The following is a 10,496-nucleotide window of genomic DNA, read 5'->3' on the forward strand; positions in this document are numbered from 1 at the left end:
GGGGACGCCCTCTGAGTTCGTGACTTGAGCAAGTCGACAGATCCTGCCAGGAGGTACTCAGGATGGGAAGCGGGCTTGCATGGATACTTGCCCGGAGTGACCCCCGAACATGGCGTCGTAAGGTAGGCGAGGCTACGCGGCCCCCAGCGTATGCCCCCATTGGTTGAAAAGAGGCAGCTCAAAGGTAAAATGGATAAAAAAAAAAATATTCCGTTGGCGCTGCTCCTGTGAAAAGTTTAAATAGTAATCGGAAGTGTTAAAATCGGAAAGGTGTTTTGATACTCCCCTTATGAACGCGTTCAAGTCGTAGGCAGGAGGAAACATTAGGAAAGGCTGTTCTAGAGTTTACAAATGAAAGGGATGAAATAAGGAAGATGCTGGTTGACTCTTGCATAAGAGATTTGGATATCATAAGGATATTCAGTCAATGAATGGGGGCGTGCTAAATGCCCGTATAGCCGGAGACGGACAATGAGGGTAATCGGGTCCTCCTCTTTCTTTCTCTCAAACATCCTCCTCATTCTCCTCCTCTTTGCCTCCCCACGATATATATGTTTTACCCACAAAGCATCGCGTCGCAGTCTTCCAACATAAGGCTTGTTCCACGGTCCAACATAACCCCCCCATCCCTAATTTATCGCCTGAACCATCCTCTCTCTCTCTCTCTCTCTCTCTCTCTCTCTCTCTCTCTCTCTCTCTCTCTCTCTCTCTCTCTCTCTCTCTCTTTCTCGTGACCATAGGTAAACCCACAAAATATGTGGGTGTTAGCCCTCGTTGGTGCCTCCTGAGAGAGAGAGAGAGAGAGAGAGAGAGAGAGATAGTTACATAGAAAATCAGACCACACAGACCCCATGGTCCAGACTAGGTGGTCTGTCCTTAAACCTGAGTGAATCTACACTAATCATATGGCTCCAAAACGTTGCTTTTCTACTTTAGTTATTACTAAGTTCAAGGAAGTGACGGTCGAGCTTGTTTTTAAAGGAGTCAGTCGTGTTACACTGGACCACTGACGGTGGGAGCTTATTCCATTCTCGCACTACAACGTTGGTGAAGAAAAATTTGGTGCAGTCTGAATTTACTTGTCTACATTTGAGTTTTATGCCATTGTTCCTCGTTCGCAAAGTGTCACCGATCATAAATAATTTTGTTCTGTCTACATTCGTGGAACCATTAAGTATTTTAAAACATTCGATCAGTTTTCCTCGGAGGCGACGTTTCTCAAGAGAAAACATGTTAAGGGTGGAAAGTCTTTCTTCGTAGGATTTGTTGCGCAAGGAAGGGATCATTTTTGTTGCCCGACGCTGAACACCTTCTAATTTAGTAATGTCCTTTGCATGGTGGGGAGACCAAAACTGTACCGCATATTCCAAGTGGGGTCTGACTAAACTATTGTAGAGCGGAAGTATTACATCTTTATTCTTGATTAAAAAGTTTCTTTTAATGAAGCCCAACATTCTGTTCGCCTTATTTGCTGCATCGATGCATTGATATGAGAATTTGAGGTTTGACGCGATTTTGACCCCCAGGTCCTTAACACATTGAACGCTTGTGAGTTTAACGCCGCGCATTTCGGAATCGAACTTCTTATTTCTTGTTCCAACTTGAAGGACCTGGCACTTGTCTACGTTAAAGGGCATCTCCCATCTATCCGACCAAGCTGAAATTTTGTGCAAATCCTCTTGGAGGTTTTGCCTGTCTTCGTCAGTGAGAATCGAGAAACCAATCTTTGTGTCGTTTGCAAATTTACTAATGCGATTATTGAGTCCAACATCCACATCGTTGATGTAAATAATGAAGAGCACTGGGCCAAGAACCGAGCCCTGAGGGACGCCACTAGTGACCGGCGCCCACTCTGAGTTAAATCCGTCAATCACCACTCTTTGTTGTCTGTTGCTCAACCAATTCGCGATCCATTGGTTTACATGACCGTCAATGCCTATTTGCTTTAATTTATAAAGTAATTTATGATGTGGGACTTTATCAAACGCTCTCTGGAAATCAAGATAGACTACGTCCAATGATTTGGTTACGTCATAAACTGAGAAGAGGTTGTTATAAAAGGTCAATAGGTTTGATAGGCAGGATCTTTTGTTACGGAAGCCATGTTGTGAATCCCCAATTAATGAGTGGCTTTCGAGGTAACTCTCTCTAATTATGCTCTCAAGTAGCTTACCTACAATTGAAGTTAGACCAATGGGTCGGTATTTTTTTGTCTCCTTTCTTAAAGATCGGTGTCACGTTAGCCTTTTTCCAATCCGAAGGGACGATGCCTTGTCGCAAGGACATATTGAATACGTTAGTGAGGGAGGAGAGTATTTCGCTCTTTGTTTCTTTGAGCAGTATAGGATATTCTTTATCGGGTCCGGGACTTTTATTTGTTTTAAGTGACTGGAGAGCTTTAAGGACTTCATCGGTTGTTATTTCAAAAATAGGTAATGCATGCTCGAGATTTACATTAGTACTGGTGTTGGTGGTAGTGGGAGGAAGACTGTTAGTATTAAACACCGAGGAAAAGTAATTGTTTAAGAGGTTTGCAATGTGTTGGCTGTCAGTCACTAGTGCACCGTCGCTGTTTGTTAAAGCTCCAACTCCACTTCTGATCGCCTTTCTGTTGTTTATGTAACTGAAGAAAAATTTCGGATTATTTTTACAGTTGGCTGCAATATTTTCTTCATATCTACGCTTTGCCTGACCTACTAGTCTTTTTACTCGTCGCCTGGCACCATTATAAAGTCTAATGTTTTCGGGCGTGCTTTGTTGTTTCTTTAACCTGTAAGACAATTTTCTCTCCTTGACTGATTGTTTAATTTCGATATTAAACCAAGGTGGGCTTTTATTAGTGTTAATTCACTTCTCGCACAAGGGGACGAATGTGTTCTGCTGAGTGAGTATATGATTTTTAAAGCTGAGCCAGGCTTCCTCTACATTACCGTCATCTGATAGTTGTATTTCTGTTAGTTTTTGTCGGATTTCTACGAAGTTAGCTCTTTTGAAACTGGGCACCTTTACTTTATTTTCAGTCACTGATGATTGAGCTCTAATGTCGACGCGCACTAATTTATGATCGCAAGAACCGAGGTGTTCTCCTACCGTGACACTACTGACTAGGTTAACTTGGGTCGTTATAACAAGGTCGAGTATATTATTTTGTCGAGTTGGCTCAGAAACCATTAGGCCTAGATAATTTTCTTCTAGAAATTCGATCATTTTATGTGACTCGCCTTCTGTACCTGACAGTGTCGCCCAGTCGATATGAGGGAGGTCAAAGTCTCCTAATATCAGTGAGTCGTTGTTATTAAGTGACTGCCTTAAAACGCTGTACATTTCAAGGTCGTCATCGAGTGATTGCCCGGGAGATCTGTAGGTGACAGATATATTTAAATTGACTTTTGCAATGTTTACTCGCACGCACAAATGTTCAACGTTACTGTTTCTTGGTGTTCTGTCAGTGGGTTGCAAATAGCTTTTGACATAATGGGCGACGCCACCGCCTCTACGGTTTACACGATCTTTGTTGAAGAGTCTGTAGCCATCTATGTTGTATTTGGAACTTAAATCAATATTTGTGGTGTCGATAAATGGTTCGGTTATAGCAATTATGTCAAAATTTTCTGTTAGAGCAAGACATCTCAGTTTATCAAATTTGTTTCTTAGGCTGCGCGCATTGAAACTAAGGATTTTTAAGTTATCTAGAGGCTTGGTAATAGAGGTGGTGGTACTTGCGGGATCACGGTTACGGGTTTGTTGCGATGCACGGCGTCTATTTACACGGGCGGGGTGGAGGGACGTGGCTGAGAGTCGTTTTTTGATCGAGAGAGAGAGAGAGAGAATACTTCCCTTTTCCCTTCTACTTACTTCCTTTTTATTGCCGTGTCAAATGAAAACAAACACGTCGAAAATTGACAACGGCAACAGAGGAAAGAAATACTGAAAACAAGCAAAAAAGAAAGTCAATAATAATCACAATCAATCAATAATCAATGTCTGAAAGCATCAGTTTGCCGGCATAACACACTCAACAGCCATCCACCATCAACTCGTCACTGAAGTCCATATATTATTAAAAGTATCGGGCGCCCATTACGACCATTCCCAAGGGCACGGAGAAAGTTGGAAAGTTTCGTTTAGTCGGCGCAACATCTGTGGCCATATGCCGGAGAGAGAGAAGGGGAAGGAATTATAGGAGAAGGGAACAGTTGGAAAGTTTCGTTTAGTCGGCGCAACATCTGTGGCCATATGCCGGAGAGAGACAGAAGGGGAAGGAATTATAGGAAAAGGGAACGGACCCCAGGAGACGGGACACAACCCCCGATTAATACCTGGTACCCATTCACTGCTGGGTGGACAGGGGCGCAGGGTATCGGAAAAGCCGCCCAAATTATTCCACTCCGCCCGGGAATCGAACCCAGGCTCTCTCGGTTGTGAGCCGAGTGTGCTAACCACTGCACCACAAAGCCCCCTGCCACGAAGAAGATTAATCAAGTTTTCAGGGGTGATTTTTCCCGTTCAAGATGCAGAAGTCGTGTAAAACTATCACATTACAAAACAGTCCATGAATATCCCAGCGACTTCTACGAGAGGCTATTCAAACAGGCGAGCTGCGGTGCCGAGACGCTGAACAATAAGAACATGTTTGACGGGCTCCCATTACGACCATTCCCAAGGCCACGGAGAAGATTAACCGGGTTTTCAGGGTGATTTTTCCCGTTCATGATGAAGAAGTCGGGTAAAACTAAGGTATCGGGCTCCCATTACGACCATTCCCAAGGCCACGGAGAAGATTAACCAGGTTTTCAGGGTGATTTTTCCCGTTCATGATGAAGAAGTCGGGTAAAACTAAGGTATCGGGCTCCCATTACGACCATTCCCAAGGCCACGGAGAAGATTAACAAGGTTTTCAGGGTGATTTTTCCCGTTCATGATGAAGAAGTCGGGTAAAACTAAGGTATCGGGCTCCCATTACGACCATTCCCAAGGCCACGGAGAAGATTAACGAGGTTTTCAGAGTGATTTTTCCCGTTCAAGGTGCAGAAATCATGTAAAACTATCACCAGCGTCACAAAACAGCCAACGAACATCCCAGCAACTCCAAGGAGAGGCTTTTCAAACAGGCGAACTGCGGTGCTGATACGCTTAACAATACGGGCGTAAGAGCTTGTTGCCCACCTATCGTCCTTGCCTCATAACAAACCAACAGCCAATCGACAGCAACTTGTTATTAAGAACATGTTGATCATCTCTTCTCTGCCTCACAAAACACTACTGCTCACCTCTCGTCCTTGCCTCATAACACAAAGCAAGCAACCGCCACCAACTCGCATGTTCCTCACCTCTCGTCACCGTAGCGGCCTCCTCGTGCGCATAATATATCCCTTCGAACGTTGCTTCCTTATAACGCATCAACAGCCACTCTCCACCTGCTCACGTCACCGCGAATGTTATATTGCTCACCTCTCGTCCTTGCCTCATAACACACAAAACAGCCGCCTGCAATCACCTCGTCACCGAGAACGTCCTGTTGCTCACCTCCCGTCCCTGAATCGGCCTCCTCGTGCGCAGAAAACCCTTCGTACGACCAACACCCACGGCACACCCTTGGCCATATAAACAGCAGCAGATGAAGCTCACCGGAGGCTCGGTTCTGACGTCACGGCGTACTACCTTGTGATTGGCTGGAAGCCGGAAGGTCAAGCATTGACGGAGGCCCCTCATTGGCCCTCGGGATGGCGGGGCAGACGAGGAACGACAAGCGTGTGGAAATCAATACAAAAAAGTACCGTGAAAACGTTTACTTCAAGGAGTCACAAAGTATTTCTACAGCATTATTTATTTTTTATGCGTTTGTGACAGGAAATTCAACCTTGGATTAATACCCTAGTACGTGGTGAGCCCGTGGACCTAGGATCGAGTCCCACCTAAACGCGCTGATATTTCAAGCCATCGCCGAGTGTCGGAATATTACCCACGTGTTGCCCAGGCCTTCAATCAACCCTAACTTCAGCGACTTCGTCCAATTTGTAAACCGCTCTTCATCATATTCAATAAATCTTTAACAGCTGGAAAAGTTCCGTCGGATTGGAAACTTGCAAATGTCACACCAATTTTCAAAAATAGGGACAAGTCTCATCCAGGAAACTATCGACCAATTAGCCTGACATCGATTGTTTGTAAGTTAATGGAGACTATCATTCGCGACAATATGGTGAAATTCTTCGAAGAAAATAATATAATTAATAATTCGCAACATGGGTTCCGTAGTAAACGTTCGTGTTTGACTAACTTACTTGATTTTTTTCATTATATTTTTGAGGTGTTCGATGAAAGCAGATCAATAGATATCATATATCTGGATTTTCAAAAGGCATTTGATAAGGTCCCCCACCAACGATTGCTCAGCAAACTATTGGCGCACGGCATCTCGGGTAACATTCACAATTGCCTTGCGGACTGGCTCTCTGAGCGGAAAGAGAGAGTAGTTCTAAACGGTGTTACATCTAACTGGCTCGATGTCAGAAGCGGCGTACCTCAAGGATCAGTGCTTGGCCCCATGCTCTTCTTAATTAATGTTAATGATATCGATGATGGGCTCACTTGCAAAGTATCAAAATTTGCTGATGACACAAAAAATTGCTAGTAAAGTAACTGCGACACTCGACGAAGAAGCTTTACAATCAGATATAGATCGACTTGCACGCTGGGCCAATCAATGGCAAATGAAATTAACGTTGACAAATGTAAAGTGTTGCACATCGGAAAAAAAAACAGTCGCGTTCGGTACGTAATGAATGGCCAACAACTTTCTGCAGTAAGTAAAGAAAAGAATCTTGGAATCACTATATCAAGCGATTTAAAGCCCAGTCAGCATTGTTCAGAGGTAGTTAAAACTGCAAACAAATTGGTTGGCTTCATCGGACGAGTCTTTAATAATAAATCGGAAAAAGTAATATTAAAACTGTATAATTCGTTGGTTCGACCCCGTCTAGAGTACTGTGTACAGTTTTGGTCTCCCTACTACATAAAAGACAGAGAAAAGTTGGAACGGGTCCAACGAAGAGTAACAAAGATGATTCCTAGGTTCAGAAATTTGTCATATGAAGAAAGACTTAAAGAAGTAAATTTATTCAGCCTATCAAAACGAAAAATGCGAGGCGATCTAATAGAAGTGTTTAAAATGTTTAAAGGATTCAGTGATATTAATGCGGAAGATTACTTTACAATTGATCGATCAAATAGAACAAGAAGAAATCACAATTTGAAGATAAGTGGTAAAAGATTATCGTCGTACGAAGCTAAACACTTCTTCTTGAATCGAGTTGTTAATGTTTGGAACTCTCTACCCTGTGATGTCGTTGATAGTACAACAGTTACGTCCTTCATGAATAGATTAGACAAGTGTTTTGGATGCAACCAGCAACTAAGATATTACTCATTGTCGTAATAACGTTAAGTTCTTTCGAATACTGGTGTCCTTGTCCGCTTTTATCGCCCGGTTAGTGGTAGCAGTAATGGTAGTTCTTTCCTCTTTCCTACATAATTTCCATGCAGTTTTCCATGCTGCATGGTTCTTTTTCCTTTCCTGCCAGCTTTGGCTGGAGGGATGGGGAGGTGGGGAAGAGCCTTCGCCTTTGCTGTCCTCCACCTTTGATTAGATCAGTGGTTCCCAACCTTTTTTTCAGGTGACCCCAATTATGTTTTTCAAGATAGGACCGCGACCCCAATAATTTAGTTGCATATCTATGTGTTATTAAAACTATATATTACTAGTTGTCGGCTATAAAAGTAAGGAACGACAACTATTATGAGTATGTGTAAGAGAGATACTGTAAGGTTGTGAAAGACAAAAGTAACATAATTGAGTTTTATTAGAACTACAGCATTGTGAATTTTAACCCGTGTGCGTCGGGTGACGGGAATTCCCGCTCGGGCGGAAAGCGTCGGGTGGCGGGAGTTCCCGCCATCCGATGCGCACGGCTTGGCCAAAAATAGCACCTCTTCCCAACATCATATCTATGCCGTGCTGCGACGTAGACACTTCAAATTTATTTAATCGTGGAGAGGAAGGATTGGCGATGAAAAAACAATATAAATTATTATGTTTTCGTTTGAAATTGCCACACGGGGCAAAGATGAAAGACACCTATTTTACAAAATCTATCAGCACCGCCCGCGCGGTGCGAGGACGACAATAGTCCTCTAGCCCGACGCTTATGGGTTAAAGCCTGACATTAATCAAAACAACCACTTCTAAAGTAATATTCTGTCACATTCCTCAAAAAATAAACTAAAAGGAGTACCTGTTTTATGTGAAATGATAAATGAATTTCAATGGGAGCCTTGGGCCTGGATCATGTTGCTAAGTTTCTCTATTCGTGGTTCAGTCTTGGAAAGTGCTACCCTCAAATCATGTTCGGGTTGCAGTCGATTTCTATATCTTGTTTTGATGGCAGTCAGAGCTGCAAATCCCGATTCACATAAATAGGTTGTAGCGAAAGGCAACAACATTTTCACAGCCTCGCATCCAAGGACTGGTTTCTCTTTCTTCACAGCAGTCCAGAACACACCTAGTGTTTGTCGTTCGAAATTAAAACGAAGAGTTTTATCATGTTGCACCTCGATGAGCTCCTCTTGCAGATTTTGGATAGAAGACTCTTCTTCTGAAAGGTCCTCGGCTTGGACATCGAAGGGTCTGCACAACCATTTGTACTTCTCATGCAACTCTCCATCCGGAATATACTTGTCAAACTCCTCAATCAATTTCTCAAGGTGCCCCAAAATGACACTTTGTACGTCCAGAAGTGAGGCGTCTTCTTCATCTTCCAGAAAAAGGTTCATAAGTGGAAAGGACGCAGTTTTCCCCAGTTCGATCTTTCCCTTCCACAACCTCAGCTTTGCTTTAAAAGCCTTGAGCTTTTGTGACACAGAGATAAGAGTTTCATCTTTTCCTTGCATAGACACATTTAACGAATTCAACTCCGAAAATATGTCTGTCAGATATGCCAGTTTAAGCAACCACCTTGGTTCTGTAAGCCTTGCTGCCAATGCATGTTTCTTCTCGTGTAAGAAGATTTCAACCTCTGCACGCATGTCAAGCAGCCTCTGGAGCACTTTCCCTCGGGACAGCCACCTGACAGAAGAGTAGTAAAGCAGGTGTTCATATTCTGATCCCATATCAGAGCACATCTGACTAAACAGCCTTGAATTCAAGGCTGATGATTTAACAAAATTCACTATTTGAATCACATCTTCTATAACAGTGTTAAGCTCAAGTGACATTTTCCGAGAGGCAAGGTTTTCCCGGTGGAGCAGACAATGAGTCACTATCACTGTGGGGTTGACTTGTTTTACTCTGGCAGTGAAACCCTGACGTGCCCCTAGCATTGCAGGTGCTCCATCTGAGCACACACTGTAGCACTGATCCCATTTAAGTCCCTCTTCTTTGATGAAGTTATCAACCAGCTTGAACAGATCTTCACCTGTTGTTGTCGTCTCCAGTCGTTTACAGAACAGGAAGTTCTCTTCAATGTCACTCTTCCCTTGGTATCTTACATACACCAAGAGCTGAGCATCGTCACTGACGTCAGTAGACTCATCCAACTGCAAGCTGAATTTCCCACTCTCCTTGATGGCAGCCACTACCTGTTCTTTGATGTCTCCTGACATCTCTTGAATTCGTCGGTTGATTGTGTTATCTGACAGTGGAATAGTTTGAATTTTTTTCACTGCAGCATCTCCGAGGATAGTACTCACCATATCAAGGGCTGCTGGCTTTACTAATTTTTCCCCAATTGTGTGTGGCTGCATACACTTTGCAATTCTTTTTGCAACGAGATATGATGCAAGTGTGGCTTGTTGAACAGAATACACTCCTGTGTGCCTAGGGTTGTCTAACCGCTGACGCTTCAGTTGTTCTTCTTTTCTCTTGAAATACTCAAGATCTTTCCCTGCCAGAGCTGGGTGTTTTCCCTGGAGATGGCGCTTAAGCTTATTTTCTTTAAGCGACTCGTGGCTGAGCACTTCCCCACATACAACACACTGAGGTTTTTCGGTACCATGATCGATGAGACACGTAAATCCAGTGCCAAGGAATTCTTCTTTGTACACCCGCTTTCTGGACATCACTGAAGAATCTGAAATCAAATTCATAATTGTTCAGTTACAGTTCAAACAAAACATTTTGTTTGGTTGTCATACGCAGGTATGGGGGAGAATAAACAAATAAATATGGGTTTTCGAAGGCTCAGCTGTTATGAACACTGTAAATAGCCTATCATCCACTGACATACTGTGGTGCAATATCTTGTCGGCAAGGGAAACACACAATTTTAATTGTCGGCACACGCACCACTTTTCATGAGCATTTAAGAATTTTATAGAATCAAAGACTGAGTACAACCTATTCAGCACATTCCATATCAGTAAACAGGTACAATAAAGTACATCAACTTACCGATATACGACGAACAATGTGCAGACAGTGTTTCCAGTGCGACAGTACA

General features: G+C 43.2%; 1 protein-coding gene across 1 annotated transcript; it reads right to left on the reverse strand.

Annotated features, from left to right (window-relative positions):
• Window positions 1-8,315: 8,315 nt before the first annotated feature.
• On the reverse strand, window positions 8,316-10,475 carry LOC126990269 (SCAN domain-containing protein 3-like). The gene is made up of 2 exons (XM_050848821.1): window positions 10,448-10,475; window positions 8,316-10,127 (listed from the first exon to the last, which is right to left on the reverse strand). The coding sequence occupies exon 2, from the start codon at window positions 10,114-10,116 to the stop codon at window positions 8,323-8,325; it is 1,794 nt and encodes a 597-aa protein (XP_050704778.1). The 5' UTR covers window positions 10,117-10,127; window positions 10,448-10,475; the 3' UTR covers window positions 8,316-8,322.
• Between the last annotated feature and the right edge of the window lie 21 nt (window positions 10,476-10,496).

The sequence above is a fragment of the Eriocheir sinensis genome, unplaced genomic scaffold (genome assembly GCF_024679095.1).
Source record: "Eriocheir sinensis breed Jianghai 21 unplaced genomic scaffold, ASM2467909v1 Scaffold1511, whole genome shotgun sequence".
In the NCBI taxonomy this organism is placed as follows: Eukaryota; Metazoa; Arthropoda; class Malacostraca; order Decapoda; family Varunidae; genus Eriocheir; species Eriocheir sinensis.